Raw genomic sequence first — 19,512 nt, 5'->3', positions numbered from 1 at the left:
CCCTCCGCTTCCTGTTCGATCATAGTTACGCAGCAACATGTAAATTTTCCTCAGGCAGGTTTTATATTCTCTGTCATATTTTGGTTAAGCACCTTGGTTCAGCCAGCTTTAATCTGGATCTTTGGTTATAATTTACTAAGCTCCACTACCGCTCTTAGCAATATAACATTTGCGCACATGATAATTTCTACTAATAAAATCAGTTTCACTGAAAAATGTTTCTGATGAATTTGCTGCTTTTTTTTTTTTCCTTTTTGGTCATTTTATAATCTTTCCAACTGGCATTCTGTCAATGAACTGGTAACAATGCTACAGATCCATTTTGATGACTGTCCATTGACACAACACACAAACACACCATGTACAGAATGTCGTAGTAAGCCTAGAAAAAAATAACTTAAATTTTTTCTTTTTTTTCTTTTTTTTTTTTTTACATCCTGGACCCATGGATCTGGAAAAGCTGTGAAATGAAAGAAAAAAGACATTAGGAATTGCAGATAAATAGCAATCTAAAAAAACAAACACTGTTTACAGTCTAAGTTTGGCTGTGATGATGGTAAATGGTGATGAAAATGGTGACAGAATGGGAGCAAAATGACTTTACTGACATGCAAAATGGCTCAACATCAACAAAAACATACACAGCCACTTATTACGTGTGTGTGTGTGTGTGTGTGTGTGTGTGTGTGTGTGTGTGTGTGTGTGTGTGTGTGTGTGTGTGTGTGTGTGCCCCTGACATTTACTTGAATTTATTTGTTTAAATGTTTTTGTATGTGTGCATCGTGTGGTGGCTGTATCTACACTTAGACTGTATATACAGCATGTACACAGACTGAGAAGGACATCTAACACTACTGCTGCACTGAAAGGTCAGGGATATTTCATGTCACAGCGCTGGTAATGAGAGCCCATAGAAACAAAGCGCCCAATCAATATCTGTGAGGATGTGTCAGCTCACTGTGGGACCAGACTGAGTGAGCGTGTGCATGTATACAGACATACAGTATACAAGCTGGTGCAGGTTATTATGACACACAGCACAGGAAAGTGACAATTCCATTTCATGGTCAGTTAGCAAAAATTGCTGGTGCAAGCCAAGTATTTCATCAAATGGGATCTTTGATCAGCAGAAGACACATCTGCTATAAAATAAGGACAATAGAAGAAAAAGATGGTGGTGGTTGTTCATTCGCAGAGATCAGTGCACAGTATCAGGACTGCAGGGTTGTGACTGGAATAATAGTGCTATTTTTCTTTCTTTACGTAGCTAACAGAATTAATTGACGTCATCAGCAGAGCTGGGAAATGACTCAGCATGACTGTTACTCATCTTTTATGCAATTGTCTCAAAATTATCATATCAAGATATTATGGTGTCACATTTCTTCTACGCTACATGATAACTTCATTTTGAACTCTCTCAACATTCACTCTAAATGCTGACAATTTCAATACTTTGAATATCAGCATCAGGATAATTCAAGCCTACAAGATAAAAGCACAGTACTGGGCTGAAGAGTACTGCAGCTCACTGTAGTTGTCGTACAGACAGCGTCCTGTGTCACTGGGCCACAAAGCAGCTGGTAAAAGACACAAACATTTTTACAACCACGGAGTCATTTTTCTATGTAGATGCTGATGTTAATTTAATGTTACAAATATAAGCACTTCGTCTTCCCTTCTTAGGAGAAGATAGATTGCATTGGCTATCTTGTGTATTTTCTGAGAGCATTTTAACACGGGTGAAATGATGATTATTTTTACTGGCATAAAAAAACAACATTTCCCATGAGTCTCAAGGCTTCATTTGAGCTGCAGAAAATCTCTGTAATATTTTAGCTTTTTCATTGCTGCAAAACAGCAACAGCTTAGGGATCATACTCAATACAGTGCCATGAAACACCCGGATCTCTGTAAACATCATTCATACACACACACACACGCACGCACACGCATGCACACACACACACACACACACACACACACACACACACACACACACACACACACACACACACACACACACTAAAATCTACGAGGTCTACCCACTAGCACATCTATCGCACAGTTCCTCACCCATTCCCGCCTTTCTTTGGAACAAAGAAACATGACTCCCTCATTCTCTAAGCCACTCATTTGGTGTGGTATCTCTCCCTCCCTCCTCCTCCTCCTCCTCATCCTTCGCTGCTTCCTCCTCCTGCATCTCCGCCGGCTTCATTCAGCATGAAGGACGGAGGGGAAAACACAAAAGAAAAGAAAAAACAAAGACAGAAAACAACAAAAAATGAACACGCTGATGAGTGTCAGTGAGTGGACAGTGAGAGGCTAAGAGGTAAATATAGACAGATATATATCTATATATCCACATGACAGAGAGAGAAGATAGACTGATAGTGTGAGTGATAGACAGGAAGACAAAGTGAGAGATCGATAATCGCAGGAAAGACAGCGAGAGCTGTGTGAATGATGGAGTGAATGTGTTTGTGAATGACATTTCGAGGCGAGTGACATTTGGAGCTTTCAGTGGAGAGCGCAGGATCAAAGCACACTCACATCTGCCTCAATGAGAGGAGATACCCCCCCTTCTCTCTCACACACACTACAACAAGACAGAAATGAACACGTACAAAAAGAGGAAAGGACCACACATGGACACACAGCCTGGCAGCTTGATCCTGTAGCAAGCCTTTGGACGTACAGTACATTTGTGTGTGCCTTTGTGAGGAAACAGGAGGTTTACCTTTGTTTTGTGGCTCTGCTCTGTACCTAGTCCAGATCCGGGTGTGTGAAGCTCCTTGGATACGACACACAGGAACTCGGCCTGGTCCTCTGTGCCATAGCTGTACGAGGAGCCGATGTTCACCATCTAGAAAGGAGGAGGCACAGATACAGAAAGATATACAGAGGAGAGAGGGACAGAGACAGAGTGAGTGAGTGTCGGGAAGAATTAGAGATTACAGCAGAGAAAACGGAGACAGTGGGAGAAGCTCAAGTCCCATACTAAAGCGAGGAAAGATTTTTGTGCTCATGCACGGTGGGGGGGGGGGTGTTGCAAAGAGCAGACAGCCTGCAGTTACAAACTCAACAGTGGACTCAACAAGAAGCATCTTTTACTTGTGGGAGCAGTGAAACAACTGTGGGTCAGTGTCTGCAGGAAACTGCAAATCATAGGTAGCTATGCAGCATGCAGTGGAGCTTGGTGCCAAAGCAGTGGGTGGGGGGGGGTGGGGATCTAAATGCCATGTCTAGGCTACAGTGTGGATAGGCTGACGTATTAAGACTCTATGAGGCTCTCAGTCTGAGTGTCAATACTGGAGAGGCCATTAATATATCAGGGTTAGGGTTAGTCTCTGAACTTAGGAAGCCTTCACCTTAAAACATAATGTTAACACTGAAAGACTTCTGCCTATCACTGACATTAAAGTGACTCAAAAGATCAATATAACTGTGTGTTCACACTGTGAGCAACGTTGTTAATATGTCTCCATTCCGACAGACTGGAGACAGTGTGAGAGTAAATACTGATCTACAGCTACAGAGTTCTGATCATTTGTGTGCCACAGTTAGACTCTTTAAAAAAATTAAGTCTCGTCAAGGGCTGCAACTAATAATTGTTATTATCAAACTGCAAATGATGTTCTTGCACTGCGATGAACAATTCTTCATTATTGATTAATTTGCTGATTATTTTCTCAATCAGTCATTTAATCATTTAGTCATATTATCTAGATAGCCGCAGACACATTTTCTGTCAGTTAATTGAGAGCTCTAATGTCCTCCCATTAAATTATTGATTTGTGTGAGAAAATAGTAAAAAATATTCATTGCTTTGTTTTGCCCGAACGCCAGCCTAAACCCGAAGATAATATTCACATTTGAGCTCAAAGTTCAAACCATGAACTTATTATGTTGCTGACACTGTGAACACACCACTTGTGTCACTATAAGTTTCTAAATCCTGTGGTTTAAACTAGACTTAATTAATATTAGTGGACACTGGATACCTAAATAAATATGATAAAGAAACAGAATTGCTCTCCAGTTTAGTTCTACAAATCGACACTCATTTTGAACCATTACAGAATGACAGTGATGGTTCGACTATTTCCAGCTGCTCCCACCCAACCACTGTGCTCCGTACCATTACAGGGGATGGACCCTGTCTGTTGGGTGCAGAGCTGGCAGTGGCCCAACATCTTTATTTATTCACGAGTCAGACTTACTGGGATTATCTGTAATTAAAGCTCACATGGACTCACTAGATTAATGTGCCACTTAAGGTCAACAAATTGAGATCTCAACAATGGGCAAAGTCTATTTTAGTCGGCAGGTCCTAAACTCATTTTGGGAGTGCAGATAGCAGGGCTCAGGTCAGGGCCAAGGGGTCAGGCCAAGGGTCAAAATTGAAGGGTCAGCAGCAGCGTGAGTCCAACCCACAGTCCAGAGCAGTCCGGTGCGGGGCTTTCTGCAGGCGCGCACGCTGACCTGCTCAAACTTCCAGCCGTCCGACATCGTGGAGACCATCTGGGTAAGCTCCTCCTCCTGACACTGCAACACCCGGTAAACATGCTTGGGGGGCACCTGCTGGGAAAAGAGAGGAGAGGAGGGGTGAGGAGGATGGATGAAAAGGAGGGTACGATCAACTTCACAGAGAGAAATAAAAGAAAAACAATGTTTTCACAGTAATCGAAACTGTAATACTACTTTGAAACTGCTGATAGACTAATGCCAGTATTGAATTTTAGAAATGTTATGTGTCCTGTTTTCTACAAAAATGAACATTAAAACTCTTAAAAAATACTCAGATGTTGCAGTTTAACAACATTGGCTAAGGGGTGAATAAAACTCAGGTCCATGACCAGATGCCATTTGGTCAATGAACCTTAACAAAGCTGATCCTAGGTCACTTCTTGCAAATATATTTATCTTTATTTATCTCTACAACATGAAGGCGGTGGACAGCAGTCAGAGAAGAAAAAATAATGTGACCGTGAGCTAGCTGCAAACCCAGCACTTCTCTTTTCATTCTTCTGCACAATATTTAACTGCAGGCGAACGATAGCTAATCCAATAAAGTACAGTAGAGCGTGGGGAAAGTGGGTGTATGTTTGAGAGGGCAGTGGGATTATGTAAGAGTGAGCGCAACCATCATGAGAAAAGAAAAGACCGAAGAGAGAAGCCTGATGTACAGCAGGGCTTGCTTTAGAAAAGCACAGAAGGGTGAAATCACTGACAAAGAGAAAATGACTGAGAGGCACTGCATGACATCATAATGGTGTGTGTGTGTGTGTGTGTGTGTGTGTGTGTGTGTTTTGGGAGCAGATGGTAAAATATTGCAATTCTTAGTACAGCATATATCAGAACTGCCAGATACAACGTAACATGGTTTAAGAATATTATTACAGTTGTGTTATGCTGCATATCTTAAACATGATATGAACATGATATACTGGGGGTTTTCAATGACCAAAGATAATCTTTGACTGGTAGAGCTGATGGTGCAGAGTGAAGCAGCAGACTCTTCCATCATAACTAGAACTACTGATTTGCAGTCGTATGCCTCCGCTAACCAGTTCAGTTGCAGGAATGAGGTCACAATCGCCTATTCTCCTCCTGAGCTACAGCGCTAAATAATGGCCAAAGGTATTTTTGAAGAACATTATGATGTCACAGTGAAGTTGATCTTTGACCATTTCGATATAAAATGTCATCACTTCATTTTTATCTTTACCCTATTAGGTACTTATGTTAAATTGTGTCATATTTAATGTAGGAATTCTTGAGTCACAACCAAAAATGGGTTTTGGGAGGTCACAGAGACCATAACTTGTGAACTTTCACCACCCTGCCCAGAGCTATAGACGCGGGCTCTGTGAACATTTTTAAACAACATCTGAAAACTTATTTAACTTGGCTTTTAATTAATTCTCTCATATTTTACAATTCTTATTGGTTCCTGTTTTTATTTTTCCTGCTTTATATTTGTATTGTCTAATTTGATTGTCCTTCTATTCACCCTTATTCTATTCTACTATTCCATTTTTTATTGTAAAGCACTTTGAGCTACATCTTCCTGTATAAAAGTGCTCTATAAATAGTTTATTATTATTAATATTATTATTATTACTATTATTAACTGACTGTTTGAGCCAAATTTAAACACATTCCCTCCAGGTGTGAATGGGATGGATGAACAACCTGAAAACATAACGCGCTCGGCCACAGCTGTTGCTGGCACAGGGGGATGAAAACACTAGGACAGGTTCTGTGTATACCTGTGTCGCTTTGGAGTCCCTCTCTACGATCCTCTCCTTGATCAGTTTGATCAGTGGAGTGATGTTGTAAAACTCCGCCTCCTCCAGGACACCTTGTAACAAAAGAGACACACAACTCAGCTGCAGAGTGACTCCCAATCTTTTGTTAGAACTACCCCAACAGCCACACATCCAAATGTGTTCATCTGAATGGATTTTTAACTGGATACTGTGTGTTTATAGCAGAGTCAATATGTGAAAAAAAAAACTATCTGAGTAGAGTCCAAATATGAGACCTTCTTCAGCCAGCTCCTTGTTGTAGACCAGTTTGCCGTGCCGCAGGTAGTTGAGGATGGGACCGAAGTAGGTGGGGTCTCTGTCAATCACATAGGCCCCTGTCTCATCCTGTTACAAAAGAGGTATAGAGACAGACAGAAGAAAGTATTGTCCATTATATCATCATCACATCTCAAACTGCATGTAGTTAGATTACTGCACTAACCATTTTGTCTTGAGAGTTTTTATTGACCTGAACTGCGGTGGTGTTCTAAGTTATGTTGTGATTTGTTACAGTACTCAGGATAACTTACTTGTGTTACATTATTTTTTCATGTCTGTAAACAGGTATTTCTCAAATATGAATGTGCCTACTTTTATTTTCCTTCCTCAAGCAGTTGACCTCTTTTGTAATACTGACTATTTTTAGACATGAAAGCTCACTTGCTGGAGAAAAAAACATCCTGGTTGGCTATTTTCATCATAAGTATGCAGTACTGGCTGCACAGACCAGATGTACGTAAGCAAGATGCATTGCAGATGAGTTTGTTTTCAAAATAAAAGTCTCCCGAAGAGTGGAGGTTCAGCTGGTTTTAGAACGACATGGTGCAGAAAAACTATTTATAACTTTAGAATGACCAACAGTTCTGTGTTTTACTTATTTTCCATGAAGCCCTGTTCCTTCCTGTTGCAAATGCAATGATGACATTTCCATTTCCCTTGAGCTTGTCCTACCACAGCAGTTTTCAGCAGCTGGAAAAAGGAGTTACTGCTTCCTGGCACACCAGAGCATTTGTTGGTGACTTTTGTTACCACATGTGTGTCGACAGCCTGCTTCTCCACCACCTTCAGGCTCCTTCTGTCAAGCCTGCCTGGTTGTTACAGCTGTTATGTCATGACTACTACCCCTTCAACATACATACACCCACACACACAAACAAACCCACACTCATCCTCCCCCTGCTTCTCCTTGTGATGATTGCTCGAAGCAGAGTCCCCTTTTAGAGCTGGTTTCACAAAAGAACCACTGCTGGAGAAATCCATACAAAAACATTCAGGCCTTTAGGAGATTCAAGCACAGGGACATAGAGGGGAAAAAAGGAGGAATTGTTGGGAACTGTATGAAAAAGGAACATCGGTTGCATCTACTGCTAACGTGTCACTAACACATGGTTCACTGGGTTGTAGAGAAAGAAGCAGGACAGGCATTAAGTGTGTTATATTATAGGGATAGACACAGACAACACTTGAAACCCGAGGCAGTGATCCGGACTGGTAAGTCACAGGCATCACTTTAACTGCTTCACATCAACCATGAACAGCTCAGGTTATTAGAAATATATTGCATGCTTTTTGGGAGATAAAGTGAAATCTTCACACAATTATTTCCTACTGAAATAATTATGTTTGGCTGGTGGCGTGTACATTAATATCTATATATAATCAGTACTGGATTGGAAAAGATAGATATACACAGAGTCAAAGAGTGAGAAGTAGATTTCAGTTTGATAGAGAGAACCTGTTCTCTTCACATGACGGAATCTTTTTATGGCTGTTTGCTGAAGCAGCAACGGACAACCTTAGCCTCCAGCAGCATCTTGTATGGATGTATGTTAATGTGTTTTTATTGTATAACTGTTATGACTTTCTGTTACTTGATTATAACTGTTATGACTTTCTGTGACTTGACTATAACCCCAACGGCTGAATCCTCACAGAAACATTTTTACATTGTTAAAACATAACTCCTGTCAATGTATCTGACATTCCTGATCCAGCCTGGTTGTGTAATATAACTGTTACAGGAAGCAGCTGATTAGGATATACAGCAGCTTTCAAACATTTAAAATATTTATATTTGTTTATGCAAATCCCAGTTTGTTTATTTGGAACTGCAATATTATCAATTCCTACCATTGTCCTGAGAGCTCCAGGTTTACTGTACAGTTGAGTACATAAACAAACTGGTTTACAGCCAGTTTTCAGTTCACTTTGTCAGTCACTTCCTCCTCCTCGCCTCCCAATGGAGGTAGAGGCCACGATACCACTCCGAGGCATGGCCTGTGGAAATGGCTTTTCTAACCAGAGTCCTTGGGTGTGATCGCTAGGAGAAGCTTTTTGGGCAACAAGTGCTCGGCCGATATCATCACTGTCTTCCACCATCTCTCCGTAAGTTTTAACATGAGGTATTAGGTTTAAACTTAGTCTAGTTATAACTGTGTTAACTAAGTGTTAACTAAGTGGAGATTTATCCCTCACTAAATGAAAACACTGCTAAAACTGAATTTTTGGAAGTTGTGCCACAGCTTGTGATGATGCAGTGACTTCCTGTTTACATTATTGATTGCTTTTCAGCAGCACCACAGATGTTCCCAACAAACATTAGACATTCCTAAAGTCCTTTCATTTCTTAGATTTTAATGGTGCAACCAGATTTTTTTTTTTAAATCACTCATTTGAAATTAGCTAGCAGTAACTAAGAACTCAAGAAGAACTTTACACACAAAGTTAGAAATGGATTAAGGAATGGCTGGTGACAATACTGACTGATCATAATGCACACCTCCTCCCTGTCAAAGTGCAGTGAAGCATCATCATCTACATCTTCATCTAGCAAGAAGATTAATCCCAAAAGAAATAAAGACGCAGAGGATCAGGAGAATAGGAATGTCTTCATGGTGGATGGCATGTTGTCCTCCCAGTTTATACAGGAAGAATCACTTTCACACTCATCTCGTTGAGTCCAGCTAATAATTGTTGGATGGGCCGGTGTCAAAATTTTCAAACGGGTTTGATTTTAAGACCAGACCAGTATACTGAATTTTACTACTAGATATCACACTTGAATCAGCAGACGCTCCTGAGCGGATCATACGGAGACTGAGAGAGTCCATGAATAAGTGTGTAGAAACTCCACTTGGTGGTGGTGAAGCAACTCTAACCTTGTTTTTCCAACCGCCATTACTGAAATTTGGCCTCCTTCATGTTGCTGGCCACGACAATATGGGCTCAACGCAGTGACATTGACCTGTGGCACAGGTTACTGATGTAGGCTACATTTCAATTGGCCAGAACCTCTCATAATGACAAATGTTGGTTCAACCGGTTCACATAAAATGAAACTGGTTAAGCTCCTGTACTGGACCAGAAATCGACCCAACTCTAAGTGTAGTGTGACAGGAGCTTCTGTTGAGGCGTTTCCAATGTAAGACATGAAATAAATGTGGGGAGAAACAGTACGATAAATATTTCTGCTATTAGAAATGGGGATGCCACTATAGCAGAAATTTGGTAGTTGGTACCAACGCCAATGAAATTCCATGAGTCATGATATCAAATTCGATACCACGGCAAAAAAACTGAAAACAACAGAGGCTGCTGCACACATGGCGTTCACACACACACACACACACGCATACGCATACATACATACATACATATGAGCACACACATGCACATACCTCTGTATAGTCAGTGTGACCAATAGTGTGAAAACCTTCATTTAAAAAGCCAGCGTTATATTTTGACAGACTGAACGGTAGTGGCTGCAGCCTGTGTGAACGTCGTGTGTGGAGCGCTGCTACGACTGATGTCAGCTGTCACAATCCCCAAACAATAACATTTCAGAACATGAACATTATCACAACATCTTAATATGAAGTTAACAACTGAAACTCCCTCACCCTGAACTCTGTACAGATCTGAATCCCTGTCTTTCAGCTGCTTTGATAGTTTGATGTTTGATGATACACCCGTCTTGTTGTATGTTATTTTTTTTCATCAAGTGGTGGCGGACCTGTTGCTGCACCCACACTTGCCGCTGCCATTCCATGTGCAGTTGTTATTGTTTACTGTGTCGACCTTAAAGTTTGATGTCAGACTAGGACGCTTGTAGGGTTTATATACAGCCGTCATCAGTCTCAGAAGAATCGCAGCTCCAGTCCTACAATACTGTAGAAAAACTATCATCACATTTTCAGAATTTTGGCATCTACTTGGTACCAAAGTGTTGGATCTCGTGACATCCCTAATGAGGAATGAAGGGCAAACACAAAGAAGCATGAGAGGACAGTGCCATAGAGACAGAGGATGAGGACACATGGGATATCAGTGTATGTGTGTGTAACACAAAGAGAGCCACAGAAAGAGGATAGAGAACGGGATGGAGGGATGGGATATGAAGACCAAGAGGCAGCTTGTACAGAAGCACTGTGTGTGTTTGTGTGTGTCTGTCTGCACTGAAAATCACAGTGATTAGCATGTGGAAGGGCTGTGACTGCAGCACAGAGAATAGACAGATACACACACACACACACACACACACACACACACACACACACACACACACACACACACACACACACACAGCTGCAGCGGAGGACAGACCGACGCCTCATCGACGTGACTTGACTTGACAGTGTGGGCATGACAACGCTGGGGAAGAGCTTCCTGAATGTGTCAGAGCCATGGTATCTCTCTCATGACTACACTCATGCACACACACGCACAGAATTAGCAGTTATTCGTTGTGACAGACCCATTTACTGCTGCGGGACATTGATTTTAAATTAATCTGTTAGATGAACTTAATCACCAATAGTGTATCATTCAACAATTGGTTGAATTCAGCCTGCGAGCTTCTTCATGTCACCCTCTACTCTTGCACTTGTCTTTTTTGCTTCTCTGCACTATAGACTGTCCAGTAACACAACATAATAATGTCTAGTATGCATACACATCATTTAATCTCTTTATCTTGGGAATTTTCCCTTCAATTCTCCCACAGATTTCTTTAAATTTACCAAAGTAAATTCCATAAAATATGACAGTGTCATGTGCATATTTTACATCTGCTTGCTCTAACAGTTTACTGAGGCTATACGTTGCACATAGAGTGAAATCATAAATCCCAGGAAGCCTTGTTGTATGACGACAACATTCCCACCTGTGTGTAGTTTAGAGTTTGTCAATTTTTTGGATCCAGTGTGTAGCTGTAGTGTGCACACAAGACAATATTTTCAGTTGGCAAGAAGACAGGGACACTAGTTGGTGAGTTAATGGTTTACAGAACATTTGTTCAGGGAAATTGGATGCAACTCCACAACATCACCCTGCAGAGGTAAGTACATCCCCCAGGCTATCACCAATAGCCAAACAAAAGCCCTGTTGACTTCTCAACACACACACACACACACACACACACACACACACACACACACACACACACACACACACACACACACACACACACACACACACACACACACACACACACACCATGCCTGTCTGCATTCTGTTGCTTCCTTGAGCATGTGTGGACATTACAGCTGCCTGATACAACAAATACATCGAATTGCAAAAATGTTAAGTTTTGTGTATTATCTATTGGATTTTTAAATGTTGATTTGACCAGTTCCTTTATTTGCAGCTTTTTACTTCTGCAGCTTCATTTGGAAATAATTTACCATTAAAGAGAAACTAGGGCAGTCATCCAATTTTCCGGTTGAGTTAACCTATCATCTACTCATCAGTCTTGTCTAATCAATACTCATCTATCAATCCAGGCTTATCTTATGCTTACTGAAAACTTCTGGCAAGGTAACCTTGGAAAAATGGTATTTCATTCCTTTTGTCAAGGATTTAGATAAATATTTAGAAAACCTGAAGCCAAGTTTTCAGAGAGGTGGGAAGTTATAGCCCATTATTTCTTTATAGCATTTTTGTGCAGCACTAGCAAAAGTATCCAGTCGTCTGCCACAGTGTGTCCTTCAACACTGCAAATTTCAAATTCAGCATAAAGTTGCTTTATATCTGGGTTAATGAACGTATTCATCAGATAGACTAGACGGATGGTCTTTACAATGAGCCATGCTCTGCCACATTTCATTTCCATTCTTCAATCAAAATGGCTTTCATAGACTGCTACAGTGACATACTACATTAGATATGTATTGTGACTATTACATACACATACACTGTAATGTAGATGTTGAAATTATTTACACACATACATATCTGGCCTGTCCATATAATTCTGAGCTAACAGGGGGCAGGAGTTGTGAGAAAACTCTGGACATGATTATGATTTCTAATTAGGGAACAGTCTAATTTATCATTCCCGCCATCACAGATGGTCTGGCTCAACCACCGACTTCTCAGTGTTGGTGACATTTTTGATGTAGGAGGAATCCTGCTGCTTCGCACTAATGACTGTATGTAAAGATGAATGATGCGTCACCAGTTCCTCTTGCTGTACAAAAATGAAGCAATATCCTGGCGTACTATGCACACACACCAACCAGGTATAACGAAACAAAACCCGTCATAGTCGGACATACCATCAAATCCTGGTGGGCCGCCACATAAGCGAGCAGGCGGACCATCAGAAATCCATAAAGTTTTCACCAGCTCTGTTATGTCAGTCTCTCTACCAGCCCTCTCTGTGTGCCTGGTAATCAGGGTGTGCATGAAAGCGTGTGGCCTGTGTGGTTCAGGAATGGTGGTTCACTTCACTGACCCCTTTTCATGTTTTTTGTAAACCTCTTATTGTGCAGCCCGAACAAAAGTCGCCTGGAAGCTGCTTGATGGTAACAAAGAGACAAGTTGACACAACTCTGTATTATTAATTCAAATAAAGACCTTGGCTCTTGCATCTTTTCAATATTCCTGGTCCCTGCCAACGCCTCATACCAAACACAGCACAGATGAGGTGATAAAGCGAGCCCAGGCATGTTGGTGGAATTCATGCTGAGTTTTAAATTAAGAAAAAAAAACCAAAATGGTAACCTGAGTCACAACACAGGCCATTCAAAACCTAACCCGTAAAATCCCCCAGGTATTTAATGTGAATCTAACTATTGATTCACAATCTGTGATAATACGATTATGTGGTTACAGTCTACAACCTGCCGCCCTGTTACACCTGCTCAGCTCACATCATCTAGGTATCAAAGCTGAATCTTAGCTACAAAATGTAATTGGATTGGGACGGCATGAAGTCGGGTTGGGTAGTATTAACAGCAGAGAGCCCTGGGTTTGGTTAGGTGAGGGGGCAGGGCAACTGAAGTGCCAGTAATCTCATTAAAACAGTCATACACCGCCAGACAGTCTGTGTGTGTGTGTGTGTGTGTGTGTGTGTGTGTGTGTGTGTGTGTGTGTGTGTGTGTGTGTGTGTGTGTAAAAACAGCCCAGAACCCCTGAGCAGAGACAGCAGATTAGAGGGGGACTCTAGTACGGATAAAAGCAGCTTCTCTCCTGAGTGTAGGAAGAAAACACACAGGCTGAACTGCTTCAAGGACACTACATACTTTTTCCAGGTCAAATTTTGGGACAGATTTTTTGCAAAGTGTTCGATTTATTGTTTCCCTGATAGCACTAAAATCGCACGAAATTGGTAAGCAGGTCTGCTTTTGTGATCCATTAAATTAGTTTGTTGACAGTCTAAACAAAAGCAACATCAGCTCTTTTTCCCTTCAAGGTCAATGTTTCTTCTTTCATAAGTGTATTTGTTTTCTATGATTTTAGTGGAGGAGCTCCATATTTCAGGTGAGGTGCCCCAGCTCTGCTATAAAACACTGGTCTGAAGAGTTTGGGAACATGACCCTGATCTGCCACTCTTGGACGTTTATTTTTGCATAGCTAGCTTGCATAGTGCTGTGATGCCTGTGGTCAGCTGATGCAGTGATACGCCTGAGTGGTCGACCTTCAGCAGACAGCCTGCACTGGTTGGCCTGTAATACTAACTTCAACTTCACTTCACTAAATACATGAATGACAGATTTTTTGTTCCCGGTTAACTGTGCACCCAATCTGTTGTATCATTCATGCTTGTGTGCACTCCCAGCTGTTAAGATCAGTGGCTATCACTGACTCAAAGGATCCTGGTTTGTATTCACTGTGAGGCTTCTGAAGGTGAAACTGCTGAATAAAAACAATGTTTAAAAACCTTTTCGTTGTGATGTCCCATTTCTCCTGTAATTACTCCTGCGACTTACAACAGAATTAATTAGCAGCATACTGATCATCCAACTAAAGTACATCCTTCCTTTGGGTCACCAGAGTGCAGCTCTGCTTACATCTGACGACCTCAGCAGCATAAATATTTCTGCTCAGTAAAACCCTTAATCTTCCAGAGACCGGTGTTTCGCTCTCGAGTTTGAAAATCTAGTCTCTGTGTATGATACAAAGGAATTTGTCCTTGTGTCTGTGGTGAGGGAGCATGAGAAACTTACATAATGATATAACCACACACAGGCACACATTATAGAGGGACAACAGCACCTGAAGCCAAACAACAGATGATACATGGATAACCTGAATCATGTCTCCTTCTGGCAGCAAGTCTTTCCATGGTGTACCATCTATTAATATATAAACACTAAATATTGACCCAGATAGCTGCGCGAGACGCCTGACAAACACCAGCTCTAAAATTAAGTTTCTCTCTGTGTCTCTTGAGATTAAACAGTTTGTGATAAAGAGCAGAAATAAAAAAAGGTGCAGACGAAAAACGGACAAACATGTGGTGAGCATTCAGAGTGAGTCAGCTGCTGAGAGCAAGGATGAGGGGAGGACAGGATGATGATGATGATGGCAGGGACGAAGGAATGAGAGAAGTAAAAAAGATGTAGGTGCGTGTTTGTACGTGTATGTGTGAGACAAGAGAGATTCAGTGTGTGACTGTGCGTCTTCAGGCGGTGCAGAGGGAGCTCACTGTCAGGTCGCGGCTGAAGGTCACATGGGAATATTCTTTCCACAAGAGCCTAGCGGTGCAGCAGGGGAACAGTCATCGCTGTTGTTGAGCAAAAACCTCCTAACTCCAATTTTGGTGGTTGTTTCTGGTTTTGTCACCTCAGCTGAGGCTGAATTCTTTCTGGAAAGCACAGGCATGTGACGCTGTGAATCCCCACAAGCACATGGTGGTGAAGCTGAACACATGGCTGATTAGGATTTTGGCAATATGACCATATATACTGTGGGATGATAGATATTTGTCAACTGCCAGATATTCTGCCATTAATTTGCACTGTGGTTTCTTATCTCTGGGTGTATTAGACCAGGATTGTTAATGTTGCAAATCAAAGAGCAGGAATGTTGTACAGCAATAATGGATAGTTATGACAAAGTGTTGTGATTTGTCTAGTATATAATTTATTTAACTACCCAAGAAAAGACATTCTTGTTGGTCATTTTCTCTATAATAAGTTCCTGAATTGATTTTCCAGGGCTGTAACTAATGATTCATGTTGATCAATCTACTCATTAATTTCTCTCTGTTTGGTCTAGTAAATGTCAGCAATTAGAGAAAAGTCCATCACGAGATCTTTAAATGTCTTCCTTTGTCCAAGAAAAGTCCAGAACCCAAAAGGTATTCAGTGTACTATTAAAGAAGTATTCACATTTGAGAAGCTGAAACCAGTAATCTCTTGCTATTATTATTATCTGTCAATTGATTAATTGAATAAAAGCTCACCATGCAACATCACTGGCTCAAGTTCGGTCAGGGCCCTTTATTAAAATGTCATTACCATTTAGTCATTTAGCAGACGCTTTTATCCAAAGCGACTTACAGAAAGGGGAACAATCAAGGTTAAGTGCGATAAGAAGTGTTAGCGCAGCAATAAGTGCTAGTGACGATTCTTTAAGTGTAGATTTGTAGATTTGTCATGTAGTGCTAGGAGAGAAGGTGCTCTCTGAAGAGCTGGGTCTTCAGGAGTCTTTTAAAGGTAGAGAGGGACGCCCCTGCTCTGGTAGGAAGTGGTAGTGCGTTCCACCAACGGCATTACCCTCTCTCTCTTCTCTCATTTCCTGTCAGGACTCTGCTATGCTATGTAATTACAGCACAATGGTCAAAACAATACATATATATTTATAATGCAGTATAAATGTACATCCACAATGATCATACATTGTCTCCATATTATCCCCTCCTATGGCTAATTTTCTTACAGTTGGTGAAAGAGCTGAACATTTCAGAAATAACAGATTTTCACCCAACAGCAACTAAATCCTAACTTGGAGCAGTGGAGTCCAGGCTGCAAGGAAGACCAACCCCTTTCACTCTCTGTCACACACATACATATCAAAGGCTGCAGCATAATAGAAATATGCATCATTTATGAGTCTTGCCAGCCCTTACAGTGTGCTCAGCCTACATGTGACTGGGAGACACACAATACATGTCTCTCTCTCTCTCTCTCTCTCTCCCCATAAGATGCCAGCTGTACAGCAGCTACCGACTGTGTGGCTCCCCGCAGAAGAGGAGGCACGTGTTCATCCATCTGACTGAAGCTACATTCACACCACAAAATGATGCCGAGACAAGCACACACATACACAGAGGAGAAAGAGGGAGCTTAACACTACACATATATCAGCCGGTCATTTGACAACTCCAATGCTTTGAAGCTGCAGGCGTGCATTTCTGGGGCAGAACAGAGTTGCAGGAATAGGTTTTGGAAACGGTTCACTGTTACAGATAACACAGTAATATTGTTAGTTCCTGAACAGCTGCTATGATTCTTTAACAGATAAAAATATCATACTGCACAAATTAGGGACAAAGCCTCCTCTATCCAGCTTCTATTCTGTATATTACTGATCTGCTATCACCAAGACAAAAATGGGCTTCAATTCATGCCAAGACCTGCACACATGTTGCAGCCAAATCGTTTCACCATGTTAGGGCAAATCCACCTCCACAGCAAAGGAAATAAATCATGGTAAGATATTTAGAGGGATGCAACAAATGCATGATACACTGCATCTGTGAGAGCGTAGATGAAAATCTCACCAGAGTGCTGCTAACCACAAACAAACTAGGAGCTACAACAGGAATGTAATAAAAATGTTATTGTGGTGTCTCATCAGTTTTGTCGCCATTGAAAACTGGGAGAAGGGTCAGTTTCACATGCCCTTCAGGTCAGGCCAATACCAGCCATGTTTAAGAGATGTCTTTTCTTAAGAGGAATAATAACTGCTACTTAATTGATACATAAATTAGCTAAAAAAAAAAGTCAAAACAAAACTTTACAAGCCAAAAGGAGTATTAAAGCAATACCAAACGTAGTATAAGCTTATTACTAACTACCACACACACATGTTAAGCTGGTGTTGTAATTAAAGAGCCATTTTTTTTTTTCGCCTGTTGAGAAGTAACATTCACCGGTGATTAAAGTGTCCGGGCTGCACTCACTGTGTCTGAGTGCAGGTCCTGCTGCTGGCACAGCCGGTACAGGAACGAAGTTTGCTCTTTGAGGAGGGTCTGTCGCGTCGTGAGGAACACCGTGCCGCCGACGTTCAGCCGGACCCACTTCCCGTTATTCCCGCCGTTGGGGGTGATGACAGAGCCGTTGCCGATGCTCTGCGATGCCGTCCCGCTGGATTCAGTGGGGCTGGCGGTGGCGGAGGTCGCACTCTCTCCCGCCTCGCTGTCTTTGTTGTTGTTGTTATTGTTGTTGTTGTTGTTGTTGCTGTTGTGGTGGCGGCAGCCGTGGTGCGTCGACAACGCAGCGACATCCGCCGGTTCCCGCTGGTCGTCCGCCGTCGTTGCCATTTGGGAAAAGCCGCTAGACACTAGCTGTAGACGAGCGAGGGCGTCCGTCCGCGACCGCTGCTGCCTCGGCTTTTTCTGTCTGTTACCAACCGAGCTGGCTCCGCCCCCAACCCGCACAAACTCAAAGATCAGTTGCGTCAAGGTTTAGGAAATGAGACACATCACATCCGACAAGTACCTTCAAAATAAAAGCTATATATCCATAGCTGCCAAGTCTGAATATGAAATTCACGTTTACATGATGTATGAAAATCTGGGGGTGTTATCAGGACTGGATTAATGTAATATGGTGCCCTGGGTCAAAAATGAACTGTGGGCAACTATTGACCCTGTTCATCTCCCATAATATGCAGGTTTTGAAGAGTAATGTGTACTTACCTACATATTATCACATATTTATCTGAGCGTAAGATAAACTGAAATGATAAAGCCTTTAAAACACATTTTAAGATAGATCAGGTAATAACACAGGTATCCCTTGAAAGCACTTTCATTATATAGATATTGAAATTTAGTGTTACCTACAGTATTGACAAACAAATTAGGATTTGATTAAATGACCACAAATTAACTGTCACTTGTCTATGGCACCAGAGCAGTTGCACACTTTGCCCTTGACATATTCAAGTGATTTAGCTTAATTATTTGTTTAAATCTATACCATACAGGCTGGGATGGGTAAAACTATCAAAAAGCAGCATGCAGTGAATTCTTATGGAGTACTAAAGTTAAATATGTATTTCAGGAGGATATTGCATACATGGAAATGTTGTTTAAAATCTTTGTTTTATTCCTCTATTCTATTCAAGTTGTGAGTTTTATCCTGTATATGATCCAGATGATCTACTGAGCTCTAGTGATGAGTGGCTCTTTGGATAAGTTAACTCAGATGTTGTATTTTGAAAGCAAAGCTGCACCAGTTCTGGCTTGGCTGTTGTTGTCCTTGACGAACTTGACTAACACCAAAAACTGGGTCTTGTAGTTTTTGTGAAACTATTCGGGAATGCCTCCTAAAGGAGAAAAATGCAGCACAATTTATAATGTATGAAGATTTTATTGTCGTTAATATTTACATAAAGTCAATCAGATCATTTTGTTCCACACAGAGCAAATCCTGAATAGACACTGCATTGAAATTAATTAATTGTGGAAAAAACTGTTGATAAATTCATAATTCTCATGTTAATTCAGTATACACTGTCATGATGCTGTCACTCTTGGAACAAAACTGAGAAAGGAGAGCAGTATTGTCACAACAGGAACTTCTCACTGTGTCTAATGGCTTGTGTTCAGTACAAACAAGCAATGCATATACTAATGGATTAGTAAATAGCTTACGGTGTTTGGTATGGAGTAGCAGCAGAGGTAAAGCTTATGCTAAAATACTTTTTTCCTTGCAATGATTTCTTTTGTTGTGCTCTCAAAGCT

The 19,512-nt window shown here is 41.3% G+C and overlaps 1 protein-coding gene across 4 annotated transcripts; it reads right to left on the bottom strand.

Annotated features, from left to right (window-relative positions):
• Nucleotides 1-237: 237 nt before the first annotated feature.
• Nucleotides 238-18,190, bottom strand: kctd17 (potassium channel tetramerization domain containing 17). Of its 4 annotated transcripts, none has more exons than XM_071463053.1 (7): nt 17,725-18,189; nt 6,551-6,659; nt 6,276-6,367; nt 4,486-4,584; nt 2,741-2,866; nt 2,077-2,212; nt 238-460 (listed from the first exon to the last, which is right to left on the bottom strand). In XM_071463053.1, the coding sequence occupies exons 1-6, from the start codon at nt 18,082-18,084 to the stop codon at nt 2,117-2,119; spliced, it is 882 nt and encodes a 293-aa protein (XP_071319154.1). In that variant the 5' UTR covers nt 18,085-18,189; the 3' UTR covers nt 238-460; nt 2,077-2,116. The 4 variants fall into 4 exon arrangements, with proteins under 4 accessions (XP_071319154.1, XP_071319152.1, XP_071319153.1 ...); XM_071463051.1 differs by having other exon boundaries at nt 311-460; nt 4,438-4,584; nt 17,725-18,190; XM_071463052.1 differs by having other exon boundaries at nt 311-460; nt 4,438-4,581; nt 17,725-18,190.
• Between the last annotated feature and the right edge of the window lie 1,322 nt (nt 18,191-19,512).

The sequence above is a fragment of the Trachinotus anak genome, unplaced genomic scaffold, assembly GCF_046630095.1.
Source record: "Trachinotus anak isolate AG129_WGS33_773 ecotype Australia unplaced genomic scaffold, CSIRO_AGI_Tana_v1 ptg000025l, whole genome shotgun sequence".
In the NCBI taxonomy this organism is placed as follows: Eukaryota; Metazoa; Chordata; class Actinopteri; order Carangiformes; family Carangidae; genus Trachinotus; species Trachinotus anak.
This window is presented reverse-complemented; position numbering and strand designations above follow the sequence as displayed.

Excerpts from the sequence above, each read along its gene's own strand:
- kctd17 (XM_071463051.1), bottom strand. The coding sequence starts at position 18,084 with ATGGCAACGACGGCGGACGACCAGCGGGAACCGGCGGATGTCGCTGCG. Across the intron at positions 6,660-17,724 it reads AGGACCTGCACTCAGACACA|GATGAGACAGGGGCCTATGT; the intron begins GTGAGTGCAGCC and ends CTTTTGTAACAG. Across the intron at positions 2,213-2,740 it reads AGCAGAGCCACAAAACAAAG|CCGGCGGAGATGCAGGAGGA; the intron begins GTAAACCTCCTG and ends TGCTGAATGAAG.